Consider the following 17502-nt stretch of genomic DNA (forward strand, 5'->3'; position numbering starts at 1 on the left):
AGCCTGATTTGTGTTGCATTATTTTGTGAAATGTATTCTGAAATCTATGATGAAAGGCCTCTTTTACTCTTCAGTTTAATATATATTAGGGACTATATTAGCAAGCTAACGTTTGTTTTGTCAGTTAGCTATAGTACGTGTCAGTTACTGGGTGTAAATATTTAGTTGCAACCACTAATCTCAAGAATCAGTTTGTGTGGAGCAAACTGTGTGAATTAAGTAACGTTTAAATATAGATTTAGTAAACACTAGACAAAGTTATCTAGGCCAAGTTTGAACTTAAGGAGAGCTGCTGCAACCAGCTCCGGTTACAGATTCACAGGAGGTGTACTGTTGGTCATGAACACTTCACATGATCTTTACTCACACATTGTTGCTTCAAACACGTATCATTTGTTGAAACACTGCTTTTAAATGCTAAATCAGGGGTTTAATTAAAGTATTACTAGAATATCGAACATACATGTTTGAAAAAAAGTAAAATTCCCACCAAAGAAGAAATGATAAAAGGTTACATGAAGATGATACAGTCCATATGTAACGCGACACCCACAGCCAGATTTCTATTTCTGGAGATCCGATAGTTTGTCTGGTTTCTAGATAATAAAGTTCATGCTTTATTATTTCAATGCATTACATTTCTCAGATTTACTGTTCCCCGATGCAAAGGGGAGCTTGTCGTTCTCCCAAGTCATTCACATATGATGGTGTTTGTCATTTGGCTGCAGGCAGTTTGACTTGGCCGGCTCCGGCTCTCTAAGCAGTCACAGACTCACGCCCAGCACCCAGAATAGCCCTCGTGCATTTTTTGCCTTCAGCCTAGCCCAACGAACACACACACACATAGACAAACACTCACACATCTCCTCCACCGCCAGGGTGCTGCTCCAGCTTTCATTTTGGAGGCCTGACTGCATCCTCTATTACTTCCCTCTCTTCCTCCTCTCCCTCTCTTGTCGCCCCCTATCAGACACTTTCATCTCTGAGTGTTTTATTGCATTGTGTCCTTGTAGAGGAGGACCTTTGGGCTCGCTCCAGACATCCAAAAAAATATAGCTCACTTCCTTTTTTTTTTTACCCCCTGCTCGCCCCGCTCTTGGCTCCGAAAATATGGAGCATGGCTGTCTGTTTTTTCAGACTCTCCCCTTACCTTTGAATGTCCTATCCCTTTTTTTCATCTTCTCTTTTTGTCTTTTTCTCCTTCAGTACTGGCAGTCAGTATGTTTTTATGGAGACAGTGTTGCAAGGGTGCATGACAAGTGGAACTGAGCAACTCCCCTCCTTTCCCCACAGCCAGCCGGGCCTCTCTGTTTGGATCAGTGACAGTCTCTTGTCTCTCTAGAAAGTACATTTTATTCTCAGTTGTGTCCCCCATGTCCTTGTATTCCTGTTTATCTGGGCTCTCTGTTTCTCTGCTTTACATAATTCTCTCTCTGGCCTTATTGATTTGAATTGTTTTGGGAAAATTATTGTTATTGCATGATATAACTTTACTTCAGAGGGAAGGTGTTTGCTAGGAGACATGAGGTGATGAGTTTTATTATTTGAGCTGAGGGAATCACACAAAGTGAGAGCTGCATCTTATAATTAATTTCATTATCGATTCCAGGTTATATGCTCAAGTAAGATAAGGTGGACTTTATTTTCCCAGTGGGAAATTTGCCTTGGACATCATAGTGTCTTCAGTATAAAATCACAGTAAAACAAATTATAACAAGTAGATTAATCAATGAAAAGCCATTCTACTACAGCAGAAAAATGCACAGAATACAATATACAACAGTGAAAGCTACGGCTTAATCATCGCAGCTCTTAAGTTGGCAGCATTTTTCAGTGTAAAAATAAATGTATGATGAACGGACATTATCCTGAGAAATTTATTATCCTATTTTATTCAATTTCAAACATTCTTTGTTTAAATCCTGCCTTTTGTTGTCAAACTGCTGCGTTACCACCTGTTGATCCTACTGTGATGTGAAAGCATTGGCAGGAATACGAACGTGTCTTTATGCTCGTGCACAAGATTAACACACCGGGGACCCCTCGTGTAAACATCTGTAGTGCAACTAGTGACCAAAAGCCTCTAATGGTGTCACGGCGCGGTGAAGTCTGTCCTGTCTTTGGGTTTTTGTCTTGTGAATTTCCTGTTTTATTTTGAAAAGTAACTCTCCTCTCATTCCAGGTCACTAGCCCTTCCTCTTGTGTCACCTGTCTGACTCATTCCCTGATCCCCGATTGTTTTCCAACTGTGTTCCCCCTCCCTTCATGTGTATAAAGTTTCTTTTCCCCTGTCCCGTGCCAGATTATTTCGTACTTGGTGTTTCCAGCGCTTTTCAACAGCCTTGTTCATGCCATTGAGTGCATTGTATCCACACTCAGGTGTTTGTATTCCCTGTTTGCTCATAGTAAGTTTAACCTTTTTGATTGCTCTTCTCTCCGTTGTTTTTTCCTGCTGATCGGAGCGACTTTGTTTTATTTCTTATTTTGTTCACTTTGTTTTTGTTATTCCCCCTGTACGGAGCGACTTAGTTTAGAGTTAAATTTTTTAACTTTGCTTTTTGTTTCTTCCTCCTGGACAGAGTGATTTTTTGTTTGTGGCCTTTTTGGCTCTGTGCCACGTTCTTGACTTCAAGAAATAAATTCAGTTTTGATCTGCGAACCTCCACATCTGAGTCCTCATTTCTGCCCGGGCCTGACAAATGGAACCTTTTAAAGCTACTAATAGTTCAATTTTATTTGGATTTACTCATTTTGTTTGACCTACATAATGACATAAAATAGTGAAAAATGCATAAAAATGGCTTAGAGCCCAAGGTGGCATATTCAAAGTGCTTGTCCAAAACCCGTAAAAGATTCAGCTGACAATAATGCTACAAAGAACTGAAAAGCAGAAACCCTCATAATTTAGAAATTAGAATGAAAAGATTTTTGCTTGATAAATGGCTTAAACGATGACTTGAATATCCACATTTTTTGTTGATTCAATCTCTCATCAACTACTCAATTATAATTGACAGAAAACAAAGCGAGCCAGTTGGGCGTCGTGATTTTTGCTGATCCAGATTAGGTGCTAGGTGACAGCTCTCCACAGGGCCGAGAAGTCTTTATCCTCAGCATCCCTTTGTTGTTCACCGTGTTATCCATCTTTGGGGTGAAAGGGATGCCCCTGATGTAAGAGGAGTCGCAGCACAAAGGCGGCATAAGTGAAGCCTTTCTCTAGTGTGTTTGGACAATGGGTTTAAGAGCTGGAGTAACAGTGTGACACAGGAAGCGAGCTGCCATTGTGTGATCCCTTGCTTGTCCCTTCCTCCACCTGCACCAGCTGCTAAGGTTTCTGTGTGTGTGTGCGTGGGTTTGTCACAGAAGATGAAGAGAGCGTGTGTCAGCAGACGGAGGTAAACCTGTAAGGACTCTTTATTCCCTCCAGGGACAGTTTCATTGCACTGTTTAGCTTGTTGCAGCCGAATGAATGGAAACAAATGGAAAAAGGTTAAAGTTCTTTTAGGTTTTTTTTACGTAAAGTGGTCGTGTGAAATGTGTCGCATTTAGAAAGGGAGCCTGGGCTGGTGAAAGGGGGTTTTGTATCCATGACAACAAGTGAGAGCGAGAGCAGCGAATGAGAGCCGGTCGGGTTCATTAGATATTCGAGTCCTGAGAATGTGAGAGATGCACGGGATCAGGGGAGATATCTGTCACTCAGGGCACATGCGATCATGCTCCTCTTCTCTTAAATCTAACACACGCTGTAACCTGACCAGCTGCCCACTAGGTAGAAGCTAAATGAGAGCGTCTCTGTTCCCACGGAGATGGATGCAGGTTGTGTAAGACGACGAGGCTGAGTTAAAGAAGGTGAGAGGGCTGAGGAGGGACAGCTGCAGTCCCACCTTGAATTTTGGATAATGTGACTCCTTGTCCAGCTTCGTGTGCTCATGATTCCTCTTAGCAACAGTATAAATAAACCTGGCTTGGTCCTCTCTGTGAGCCCTGAACATGAATTACACGTCAGTCACAGGAGCACGCACCTCGCTGCGAGGCTTCACCTTTCCATGTGTGTGTGTGTGTGCATGTGCGTGTGCGTGTGTGTGCGTGTGTGTGTGTGTGTGCGTGTGCGTGCGTGTGTGCGTGTGTGTGTGTAAACTCTTGTAAACCCTGATGAAACATCCACCGCAGATGTCCTCTAACAGATATTGTAAAGTCATATGATATTTTATTGATCACTTTGTTGCCGTGACCCCTCACCCTTCCTCCACAGTCAACTACAGCTCCGTGTCCCTTGAGCTTGTAGTGATTTAGGGGTCGATTGCTCGGGCTGAAGGCTGAGCACACCGCGTTGCTGACAGTAAATAACAGTGGACGAGGTGAATGTGACATCAATCGCTGGTTTCTAACTGGTTGTTTGGAAACCAGCATTTACGGTCGCTTATTGGGAGCCAAAACAGGCAGAACAAAGACAAGATCAGAGGCACAGGGGAGGGAGTGAATTCAGAGGAGAGCTGCAACTCATGATTGTTTTCATAATCAGTTCAAATGTCAGAAAGTAGTTAAAAAGAAAATGCCAGTCATAATTCCCCAAAGGTGACTTCTTTAAATGACTTGCTTTGTCTGACCAACCAGCCCAATCTGCCTTTTATGTTCACCTATGTCAATGAAGGGACAAATCATTACGTCGGTGAATTTGATTTGTTGGCTTCATATTTCTGGTGAAAACTTTGGATGAGTTTGTTTGGGTAGAGCCATATATTTATAAAACGATATTAGAACTTCTTTTTACATTAAATCACCAAATTACAGTAATCATTAAACATGTCGGATGAAAAATGATGAAAACGATGATAAAAAGAAATAAACGATTTGCAAAGCGGTCTCTGGTCAACTCCACCACGCCTCCACTTTTATTTATTTCAACTTCACCTTTTGCAGCCATCAAGTGAACGTTTGCTATTTAGTTAAATTGTTGTTACGTCACCAATGAATCATCATTAGCAGCAACTCCATGTCTGTCTTCCATTTGTATTATTGCTAAATCACCCAACTGCCATCTGTCGCCTGCTCTGATTGGACAGCGGACACAAAACAAGAGTGAACTGATTAATTTCCTCTAACTCTCGGCGCGTAAACAGCACACAAATAAATCTCCCTCTCTTTAAAAAAAAAAAAAAAAAGACAAACTAAAATTGCTTCTAGTGTCGCACCCTTCATGCTCAAGGACACTTCATCAGGGAGAAAGCTTGCCAAAACGGGGGCTTGAATTTGGATGAAAGACTGTCTCTTTGGGCACAAGGCCACCCCGCCGCCTCGGTGTGATTGAACATAACAAGGCACACTTACAACAGGGCTTGTATACTTGTAAATGTGTCAATATAGTGCACATATCTTGTATTTTGAGTGTCCAAACTGAGATTCACTTTGGCAGACATGTATTATTCAAACAGCATCTGGCACCGTTGCACTGACTCTCATTGTTTTTGCCTTAAACATCTTTGCAGTCACAGCTATTGCATCTGGCAACCTTGGCTGGCAAATTTGCAAGTGGCCAAGTGTAGAGTTTTGTGTGACTGTGTGACTCGTTTTTGTGTTTGGTTTATGTAATATTGATGCCGGACTTCAGCAGGCCAGTTGCCATTTGGAAGGGGATTTTACTTCCTTGTTTATAAAAGTTTTAGCTCTTTGTCAGTTGGTCAAGTGTGGTTTGATTTGTTTGCCTCGCTGGATAAAAAGAAATAAAGTCGGACTTTGGAGAGAAAAGGAAACGAGGATGAGGGGAGGACGGGGCATATACAGGCCTTGTGGGTGTGGAATATTAAATCTGATGTGAGTTTGTCATCAGATTGGCTAGAAATCATTGACAAATGTGTTTTCTAGCTTTTTTCTGTGATTGCTGGGGAAAAGCAATAATCAGGACTATAATGAGCGAGGCCCATAATCCCTGCGCTTGGTGACAGAAACCAGGCCTGCTTAATTAAGGCGCTGATTTCCCACGAGGCACTGGGGCCTTTTTTCCCCCCCTTGTCCTCTTCCCGTCTTTATTGGCGTGACTTTATTTGGGATTTTGTGTGGAGGCGTTGCCATGATCTGCAGAGGCTGACATGATGGTTAGAGAGCTTGTTTTTTTTAATGATTATTGTTTCATGTCATGTTTGCTTGTCTATAATTAAATTTCCTGGCCTCCGTACAGGTCAGTTTACTTATAGCAAGAAGATGTTTTCTACTCAAACTTTTTAAGAACAGAACTCCTAATGCTGTCGCCATCAAGGGCTCAAGGGCTCCATACTGCAGTGAGGTGAAAATGATGTGCTGCTTAAAAACCATGCTTCAGCCCCCGCCCCGCCCCCAACTTGCACACATGCTTCAGCGGTGGTTAAATGCAGTGTTGCGTAAGGGTGAAAAGCGACTGAAAAGCACTCAGTAGATTAAGGAAAAAGATGGAAGCAAGGGAAACTTTCAAGAGATTTTGGAAAGGTTATGTTCAGTTCAAAGCAGAAGAGCCGGGGGTCGGTGGCAGCAGGTGTTTTTATACGGAGGACCAGGGAGAGAGAAAAAGGTCGGAATTAATTGCAGCACTTTTTAGCTGCTGCCTCTTTTCTAGCCTGGAGTACATAAATCCGCCTGTTTTTTGTGAAAATCTTCTCCGAGAGTGAAAATCTTCACACAGAGGAAAAGCTTTGCAGAGTAAAAGCTGAGCGATTTCGAGGCTCAGTCTGCACAGACACAGAAGTGGAGATGGGATATCACATATATCATTTCCTCTGATGTGGTACTCCAACACAGTGGTTTCACACTCCTAGAGGTTACACAGTATTATATAGTGTTTGTGGAATGGGAGCCAGAGAGGAGACCAAAACAGTAAATCTGCTGTCAAAGAAGAGGTATTGGAAAATGGAGAGGAGGCGGGCAGCAAAAGCAAACTTCAGCCACAGTGTGGTTTTTGGCTTCAGAACAGAGGGAGAATCATACACTCTGCATCTGCCTCTTCATCTCTCTTTGGCTCCCTGCAACACCTCCACTTTCATGTCTCACTCCCGTCCCAGTTGTCATCTCTTCTTTCCTCTCCTCCATCTGCTCTGCTCTCGGGGAAGGCAGAGGCCTCTGACTGCAGGCGGCCCAGTGCAGCGGAGGTGTGAACCCTCTAATCGCCTGTCATTACCCAGTGGCACTTCCCACACTAATACTCAACGTAATGGTGCTATGTCTAGCATGTTAGCATCAATAGATCACGTTAGCTTTGGCACATTAGTGTAATTCAATTGAACAAATGAGAGCACTGGTGAGGTGAATGGTATTACTTCACTGTGCTTTTTTACTTTAATGCAAGTTTTGTGGTCTATGGGATTTATTCACAGCACAAAGGGAATTTCCCTTTATGCCACAAAACCTTGTTTCAACCTTGTGTTTGCTCATTTTATTGAATTTCATGTTTGATTTTTTCATTATCATTTTATTGTTCAAAGCAAATGCAGTCAAAGATACCTGCCTCCATACGCGGCTGTCACGCATTTTGCGGAGAGGACCAACGTATCTATTTCACACAGTGCCGTGATACGGGTGTGTGTGTGTGTGTGTGTGTGTGTGTGTGTGTGTGTGTGTGTGTGTGTGTGTGTGTGTGTGTGCGTGTGTGCATGTGTGTGCGCCATTGTGTGTGTGCGTGTTTAAGGGATGTGGTGGAATCTGTCGATCACGTTTTGACAACAGATGTCATGTCTTTTTCTCCTTTCCTTTCCGGCACCAATTACAGTTTCTCCCTTTTCTTTCTGAATGAGATGCTGAGTTTATGGCATGTGGGAATATTTACTACAATGACATAATGGCTCATAGCAACAACCAAGGTGAAGTGTTCTCTATTTTTTTTTTTGTATTTTTAACACACACGCATACGCACATGTACAGAGAATCAAATGTTGCAGTGTCAAGTAGAAACGATCCACAACTGCAGTCTGTCACAATCACATAAACACTATAATTTCCACAGCAGCTCTGTTACCCTCCTGTACATCATGAGGGCTAATTACAGGTGCAGTAGCTCACTCTGGGTAAACATGGCAGTGTAAAATGTACAGTAGGTGACAAGTTAATGTATGTTGTCAAACTCCAGAGAAATATCACACAAAGGCGCAATATGTTGCTGCTCAAATGTTTCGCTAACATGCCTGCTGATGATTTTTTTTATGGACTTCCATAAATCCCATGTCAGATTAGTGCCACGTAAACAAACTCTTGCACACAATTTTAGATCTAATTCAACTTTAATTGCTTCAAATGTGTTTATTTGCTTTGAGATATTGTTAGTTTATTAAATTAGTGTATTGCTGGATAATCAACCAGGCAGGCAACTGCTTCAGGATCCCAGAACTCTGTGTGTTGACTGGTTGGTTCTAATTGAATGGAAAGTTTATTTGGCACAAAAGCACAACATCAGTTAACGTGATGAAGACCCTTAAGGTAGCTTCTGCTTTATTACTCAATCTTGAATCCTTGTTTTAAAGCTGCTCTGATCAATATTTTTATATTAACAATGGACAAAATGATGTGTAATGTGAAAGGGATCACTCGTAGTGACAACCCCACAGATAATTATCAACACACTGCAGTTCTCCACAGCTTTATGTTGCTTTTTAGCACCATTCAGCTAGTTAGCACCTAAGTTAGCACCATAGCTGCTGAACATAGTAGAGCATTTAGCAGCTAAAGAGTCAGATATTTCCCGCCGCAGTTAGTAGAGACCATAGACAAAAGCTAAAAGTACAGTAAATGTTGCACAAACACGACTCCAAATGAATGTATGAATGTATGTCACTGTTGTGTTTACGGTTTGTTGTGCTGCCCCACAGTGGCCAGAAAATCAGTTATGTCAGAGAGTTTGCTGCTAATTCCTAAATTATCATGTTTAATCAAATAAGGTCAGTCTAGCATTGAAAAGCAATACACATTACACAGAAAAGGGAAGGAACAGGGGGGTTAGTAAAGCCCCACTTATTTTTTCCCCAGGGACCTCTAGCAGGTTAATCGGCCATGTACTTACATGCATGGCTGTTTTTTCATGTGTGCATGGTGATGCAGTAAATGCGTGAGGCTATGTGGTTTATCCGTGCCTGCGTGCATGTCAGGCAAGATCGCTGTTCATTGCTGCAGCCAGGCTGTGTGCGTTTGCCAGATGCCACTTGTCCATTAGACTCCGGTGCTTCCCTCTTCTCATTCCTTGTGAAAAAAGCAAGGCACTGTAGACATCTCACCCAGCAATCTGAGGAAAGCCCTGCCGCTGGGATATGAAGAGAGAGGGAAAGGGAACTGGATTGTTCTGCTGTCTGTAGTGTGCGAAAAGGATCTTAGATAGTAGACAGCACCCCCCCCCCCCCCCGCCCAGCCCCCCAGGGCAAGAACTACATATACACCGGCCAGAGAAAGGGATTAAGCTAAGTATTACAGAAGCAATAGAAAGGCATTTTAATTCCTCTAAAGATGTAAGATTAATAGTTTTATACACATGGTGTGTGCAGTGCCGGTGCGTATTCGTTTGTGTGGGTGTATGAAAGACAGAGTTTGCGTGTGTCAGTGCTTTGACTGACACTAGCCATGCTTTGTGTCACAGTGCTGGAAGAACATCAGTGGGATGTCAGGGGATGGAGCTGCTTTTTGACTCGATACATGATACATGATACATGAGTAGCTATCCATAATGAATGCTGCAGTGCCACTTATCTTATTAGCTCAACTCCCGCTTTCCAAATACTCCCTAAATAACATGCATAAAAATTGCATTTTTGCTCAGATGAAGAGGGAAAGCATCTTCCCATGAGATGCCAGACACATAATAAAGTATGTCATCCCTATTTCAGGGCTAGCTGCACCGCTGTCGACTATTGTTGACTTGTCAGCCGCTTGCAGGGAATGCTTTCTGAGGCCTGAGAGAGCGGATGCGGCGAGTGCCATGACTTGTCTTGAGCATTGTTGTGGTTGTTGTTGTTGTTGTTTGCATGAGTCCAATTGAATTCAACTAAGCTATTCCTCAAGGAGTTCCCACTGTGATATGGAGAGGCATGGAGACATCTGGGTACCGACTGACCACTTAACTGCCTGCACTCGTCAATAACTCTTTAAAAAGATCAATTAGGGCGATCAGTGGCAAGAACGCCGCCGGGGCTGAGGTGCCATATTGAGCTGTTTCTGTGAGATGATGTCACGCGCAGCTCTTTTCCAGAGAAAGAGCCTCACCCCTCCAGACATTTGACTTCATTAAAGGGGTGTTCTCCTCAAACCGGAGCAATAAACTCAGCAATAAGCTGCTTCTCTCTTATCTGCCTCGTCTGTGCCTCGAGAGGTGGTGATGTTGATGTGTGTGTGTATATGTGTGTGTGTGTGTGTGTGTGGGGGGGGGGGGGGGTCCTCGCAGTGTCCAGCCACCCGTCTCATTGAAAGGGTTACTGAAACATCGAGCCATAAAAATCGATTTAGATAGTGACAGTTTCTTTCATTTATCGTTGGCTCACCTTTTTGCCCTTGTGAAATGTCCGTTTACACTTTTTTACAGCCTGATTGATTACATTCTGCTGTTTTTCAGTTCATTGTGTTCTTTTATCCTCTCTGCCATGGAGCGCTTTTCGCCCTCTGCTCCATTTGTATCAGACGGCGTGATAAATGTGGTTGTCATGACACCCGTGGCAGCCAATGAGCTCACTGGAACCAGCGAGTGTGTCAAGTCCAGCCGGTGACAGACAAGCGAGCTGACCTTTCACCTCCTATAACCTTTCTTCCATGCTGATTATTAATCCTACTTACAGTGCACTTCCTGTGTCCCTCCATCGCAAATTAACCTTTCTCTTCTTCTCTTTCCCTCTTCCCCCTCTCTGTCCTTGTTACACTTTCACACCTCTTCCTGTTTCCCTTCCTTTCCCCTCCTCCCCTCCATTATTCCTCTTGCAGCAAACTTATTCACGTGAAAATTATTGACGATGAGGAGTATGAGAAAAACAAGAACTTCTTCCTGGAGCTGGCCGAGCCTCGCATGGTAGACATGAGTCTGCAGAAAGGTGCAGTAATGAACCTATTTCTTCTCTTATTGCTTTCTCTGTCTCTTGCTCTCACGTGTTGTCAGTGTCTTTTCTCTCACTGTTAGCAGCCTCTGTCTCTTCCCAGGCCTCTTTGTCTCCTTTTTGTCCACTTGCTTTACCTGAACTTTCACTGTGCTGAATGTCCTCCATGGCGCCTTACCACCTCCTGCCTCCCTCTACTTTTACACCGCTGTGCACCCAAGGACTCTTTATCTCACAGTCATGCACATATTACACCCAAAACTCGCTCCATCCCCATCATAATGACAGTCCCTCCAGACGGCAGAGTCATCTGCATAAAAAGAGAACAGGGAGTCTAGGAGCTGCTATCATTTACCATCTCCACGGAGCAAGTAGCCATTATTATGTAAAGACACGTATTACCTAAATGCAGTAGCTATGTTTAAGTATGTGCCTGCTTGGTTGAAAAATGCAAGCAAACCGCTGTTGGTGAAATGAGATTATTGATTTATTTTTCGTTATAAGACTGTATAACTCGCAGGACTGTTTGAATTGAACTGTTTGTTTGAAACAAGCTCTTTTTTTCTGATCTTGTGTGCACTTCACATTGAGGTATCCTTTGGTTAGTCACTGCACGATTGTATTCCGCTGCACACCAAAGCTTCTTTAGGCGTCTTTTTTGCAGCAAGGTGAATATAGAAATAAAAGTAGGACGTGGAAGAATCCAAATCAGAGTTAGTTTTCGTCATAAGTTTTGTTTGTTCTCTTGTTTCCAGCTTGTCGTTGTGAATGTCTGCTAAAAGACGCCAACAGGCATTTTCTGAAGATTCCTTACTCCGTTATCTAATGCAGTGTTATCTAACCACGCTTAACGCCAGGGGACAGGAGAGGCTCACAAGCCGGTGAGGAGGGTGCAGAGTCTAACACTTGGCTGTTGCCTCCAAACACTACAGCTCATTATGTTTACTTTTATGGGTCTGGCAGCGCTGTCTGAGTCGCACACACTCCCTGTGTTCTCAGAGTAAGAGTCATGATGAAGAGAAGCTACTATTCAGGTCTTTATGAGTGACAGCTGCTTCAACCCAAACACTCCTCCGCTCCTCTATGATGCTTCTTGTTTTTATATTCCTTTTCTGTGTTGATGCCGGGTTTACACACACACAAACAAATGAATAAACACACTCACAAGCTGTTTGTCACACATCTCTTTTTGGGTGTTTGTAATATCAGTAAACTCAGTTTTAAAACTTGTTCCACTCTTGCATTAGTTGTTCACTTCTCTGGACAGGAGCCAAAAGAAATATCTAAAATGTGAAAGCTAATGTTGACACATGCAAATATGCTTGCAGAAAAATGAACAAATGCATTTGCTATGTATTATGATATTGTTTAGCATCTTCACTGACTATTGATTCCCAAACAAATACCTGTAACCAAGTCCAGTTTACCGGATGTACAGTGCTGGGATAAAGTTGAGCATCCAACATGTGACTCACGCACCAGATGAACCCTCGCTCAACTCATAATTTTAAATGGTTTTGTTCATTGGCATCGTATTATAAAAATGGACGTAGCTTTTGCAAGTGAAGCCTATACGAGAGTGCCTTAAACCTGCATTCTTTCCAAGAAGGACAAAGGGACATAAGGAGGATTCAACCATGCTAGCTTAATTACATACGGGGCAGCAAAAGTCACCGCAGGCACACCAAGCTACTGGGCGCCTCTACCTGCTGCCACAGCTACCAGCCGTACGGCTGCCGGTGTCAAAGACTGTTACCCATTGAGATGTACTTCCTAAACTGGGAGAACTTCTCCCGGTATTGCAACAATTTTGCCACAACTGCCAGACCCACACTTGGCCAGCTACACAGTGTTACAAAAACACCATTAAATACTGTACAATAAATAGTACAAAGAAACTCCTGTACCAACAGAAGACTGGAGAGGATAGCTGTGTTTATGGCGTAAACGTTCAAATTTCTCAACAAATTTGAGTCGTTTTTGTTTTCAAGAGTTAATGATATACACAGAGTTTGTTTTTTTTTTTAAAAAGGGTTATCTCCATTTGGTGTTTTTTATCCAGAACAAACACAGCTCCCTTTTTACTTGCTAGGTGTATTATTTCAGCTACGGCATCTTTGTACGTGGACGTATTTCAGCAACAGTCCAAAGCCAGTCAATGTGGGGAGCCTGACTGGAATGGGGCGTAAGTAGAAGAGTCTTGCAGGCTTGAATTATTTATCTGACATTTTTTACTCTGTACTTGTGCTACTGTTACACTATATCCTAGTATGTCACAGATAAACATTTCAGAAGAAGAAGTAAACACATGTGCCAATTTGTGTCATATAATTGCCACTTGTGGCCACAGAGTCTGCTGTTAAGCAAAAGTTACTCCGACACGCTTAAAATGTGTTCTACAGATGAGATGTTCCTGCTCTTGTTAGAATATATATAATAAGTGGTTGGCAACTAATTAGCTTGCAGTTTTCCCCCAGTAACCCCAAAAAATATGGTTTTAGTCCAATCAAGTCTGCAGGTACTGACAGAAAAAGAAGCATACGGGGCAAAGACACATGCCATTCTGCATTTCTCACAACCATGGAGGTTTCTGCAGCTGGATTGTGGAGTTCAGTGCACCAAACACAAGTCAGGATTGTTGCAGAGAGAATAGGGAAGTGGAAGGAAGAGAGAGAAGTATCTGCTCAGACGGAGGGAGAGATGAAGATAGGTAATGACAGCTGGAGCTAGAGATGACACATGCCAATGGCCAGGTTTAGTCTGAAGAGATCCAAACAGCTGCTTTGTTTGGGTCATACACTGACAGCGGAAAGAAAGTGAAACTGTGCGTGTGTTTTCTGGCTCCAGGAGCTTGAGAGCATCCTGCACCTAGACAAAGATATACAATAAAACTTGGGGTTTCAAACTACATCCTGTAAAGGTTGTCTTTCCTGGTGTAACACATTTGCACCCATTTCTCCGTTGACATATTTGTTTATATTTATTACACAAAATTATTTAAATGTTTCTCATTCTGATACTAGAGGGATGACTGTGCCTGCTAATGAAAGTGCAGACAGTGTTGACAATGAGTAATACGAGATACATCTACTTACTTTTTTTAAATGCAGGAGCTAATGAATGTTTGATCAAGGGTATTAAATGTTTGATCTATATATGATGAGGAGGTAATGAAAAAGCTTTTCTGTATTATTTCCCATGCAGGATCATCTTTTATGAATGCGCTCGTGCTGATGAAATTGCTTTGATTCAAAATTAGAGAAAACTCAAGCCAGTGCTTAGCAGAGGGGTTACATATATTCTCCGGTTGCCACAGTAGGTGCTGCTGGATCCCAGCAATGTGAATGATATGATAATTTCTCACTTTTCATATATAATGTGGCGATTATATTGTTGTTCATAACCACTGATGTGGGGCTGATTGGGTTTGTTTTCTCCTTATTAAAGCCAGAGTGGAGGAGCAGACTTGATGAATATTCGATGAGAGGCTTTGTTTTTTTTTTTTGTTTTTTTTCATATTCAACAGCCTTGCTTCATTTTCCAAACGCACCCGTTCCCTCTCTTTTTTGTTTAACTACTTTTTCTCTGTTACAGCTGACCAAAATAGAAACACAAAACTAATTCTCAGATCTCATTTATAACTCTCTGATGTTTTTACGAGCAGTTGCATCACTCTTTGCAACTCTTTCCAGATTTGTTCATACAGTGGGACGCGGATAGCAGAACCTGGCAGATGTGAGCGAGCTCTAAGCTGGCAGGTCTGACTTTGGACAGTGTGTGAGTAATGAAAGCAATCAAGGCAACAGTCACCCTGACCTGTCAGCCTGGAGTTGTTTACTGCAGGCACCAGTTATGCCCTTCTCTAACTTATACTGAAGTGGTCAATACCATTAGCACCTCTGGTGAGGTGGCCAGGCAAGCCTCGATGCTGATGCTGCAGTGAACACTGCAGATTCAGAATGGGAGTCAGTCTGTCCATGGCATTACAGGACTTTGTTTTGACTTGTTTTGGCCTGAGACATGTTGATGTCTGATAGATACATTTACTTTGCTGACAAAATTTTCATTCACATTCACGTGGTAGATAAACTAAGACCATCTGGAAATGCACGGCATCATTTTTATTTGGGAGTTACAATGGTATCTTAGCCAAGCGCATACTTAACACTTCAGAGTTTTTCTTATTTTAAAACTGATAATCAGAGGTAACTCATCATAGCATTACAGTTGAACTGAGCACAACTTACGTTACATTAACGCACATCTTGGACTATTATCTATACTGTGAACTTGTACACATCCCGTTAATATATTGTTTTGCTTATTCTGCACAAAACCCCACAGCTTTTCAGCTCTAATACAGTTATATTTGTCATATTTGGTTATAATATGAGTTATAGTGTTTTAAAAGAATATTTTTCATATTTTATTACAATTTTTCTCTTCTATGTTTATGTTCTTGAAAAATTCCCTGTACGTGAAACCCTAAGCAACAAATCCATTCTGATTGTCTTTCTGAACCTACAGCCTGCAGTGGTCCTTATATGAAGCAATGTCTTAAGATTTTCTGAAGTCCATCATCTTTAGCTTAAGTTTGATTTGCTCTCACACTTACAAAAAGTGGGGGTTACTAAAAATCACACGCGCTACTCGTCAGGCCTCATCACAATTAGAGTGACCTCTCGTTTTCTCGTTGGTGAGCAGTTTGAACTTGAACAGCATCATCTTTGGCATCATAGTGTGGACCAAGGGAAACTAACAAAGTGTGTAAAAGTGCAAAACTCTAAACTACAAACAACTGCAGGCCTTCAATACTGACACAGAAAGCACTAGGACAACAGACTTCATTAATACTGGTTTGGACAGTATATTTCCTTTTACATGTATTGAATACAGGGTGGTACAACTGCAGACCTTTGAACCAGAGAGTCAGAGGTCATTCCCTTGTGTCAGCAAGTATCTATCCAACTGAAAGAAGACAGTGTACCCTGCAGGGGTGCTGCTCTGTATCTGACTGTGACCTCTAACCTCTCTGTTGGGCAAAATTAAAACCACCCCACACAGAAATCAATGAACACCAAGTTATTCTACTCTACTGCTCAGCAATATATATATATATATATATATATATATATATATATATTAGTGTGTATATTATATCAGTGTGGGTTATCTCCGGGTTCTCTGGCTTCCTCTCACAGTCCAAGGACATGCAGGTTAGGTTAGTAATTGGCTTGTTAATTGGCTGCAGGTGTGAATGTGAGTTTTAATGGTTGTCTATCTCGATGTGTCAGCCCTGTGACAGTCTTGCGACCTGTCAAGGGTGTACCCCGCCTCTCGCCCAATGTCAGCTGGGATCGGCTCCAGCACCTCACACCCCTGTGGAGGATTAGCAGTTTCAGATAATGGATGGATACATAGTGTAATATTAAATTGAAACAATAAGAACATCCTCACATTTGAGAAGCTGAGTCTAATTTCTGCTCGATAAAGAACTTGTGCTGAACTTGTACTTGTTTTTTCCCAGTTTGTTATCAGTAAGGGATATTAAGTAGAATAAGATGCAGTAAATAAATGATGAGTCTTCTTCCTGAGGCTAAAAATTGTCATGCCAAGGTCTGAAGGACACACTGTGCCGAAACCCTGTTAAGAATGGACAGAGTGAGAAAAGAAGGAAAGAGAGGACAGAGTGAGCTGCTCTGAAGTGTCTAAAAAAATCAGGAGATGAGAAGGACTTTGTTTTGACTTGTTTTGGCCTGAGACATGTTGATGTCTGATAGATACATTTACTTTGCTGACAAAATTTTCATTCACATTCACGTGGTAGATAAACTAAGACCATCTGGAAATGCACGGCATCATCTTTATTTTGGAGTTACAATGGTATCTTAGCCAAGCGCATACTTAACACTTCAGAGTTTTTCTTATTTTAAAACTGATAATCAGAGGTAACTCATCATAGCATTACAGTTGAACTGAGCACAACTTACGTTACATTAACGCACATCTTGGACTATTATCTATACTGTGAACTTGTACACATCCCGTTAATATATTGTTTTGCTTATTCTGCACAAAACCCCACAGCTTTTCAGCTCTAATACAGTTATATTTGTCATATTTGGTTATAATATGAGTTATAGTGTTTTAAAAGAATATTTTTCATATTTTATTACAATTTTTCTCTTCTATGTTTATGTTCTTGAAAAATTCCCTGTACGTGAAACCCTAAGCAACAAATCCATTCTGATTGTCTTTCTGAACCTACAGCCTGCAGTGGTCCTTATATGAAGCAATGTCTTAAGATTTTCTGAAGTCCATCATCTTTAGCTTAAGTTTGATTTGCTCTCACACTTACAAAAAGTGGGGGTTACTAAAAATCACACGCGCTACTCGTCAGGCCTCATCACAATTAGAGTGACCTCTCGTTTTCTCGTTGGTGAGCAGTTTGAACTTGAACAGCATCATCTTTGGCATC

The 17502-nt window shown here is 41.9% G+C and overlaps 1 protein-coding gene across 3 annotated transcripts in view; it reads left to right on the plus strand.

Annotated features, from left to right (window-relative positions):
- Positions 1–17502, plus strand: part of slc8a3 (solute carrier family 8 member 3) — a 136808-nt gene that overhangs the window by 71225 nt on the left and 48081 nt on the right. For all 3 annotated transcript variants that reach the window (XR_014593419.1, XM_083924200.1, XM_083924199.1), the window contains one exon: positions 10915–11021. Coding sequence is in view for 2 of the 3 variants with exons in the window: in XM_083924200.1 (XP_083780326.1) it covers positions 10915–11021 (107 nt within the window). In the remaining variant the exon portion in view is untranslated. The remainder of the gene's footprint in view (positions 1–10914; positions 11022–17502) is intronic.

This window comes from Echiichthys vipera, assembly GCF_963691815.1.
Source record: "Echiichthys vipera genome assembly, chromosome: 12".
Classification (NCBI taxonomy): domain Eukaryota; kingdom Metazoa; phylum Chordata; class Actinopteri; order Perciformes; family Trachinidae; genus Echiichthys; species Echiichthys vipera.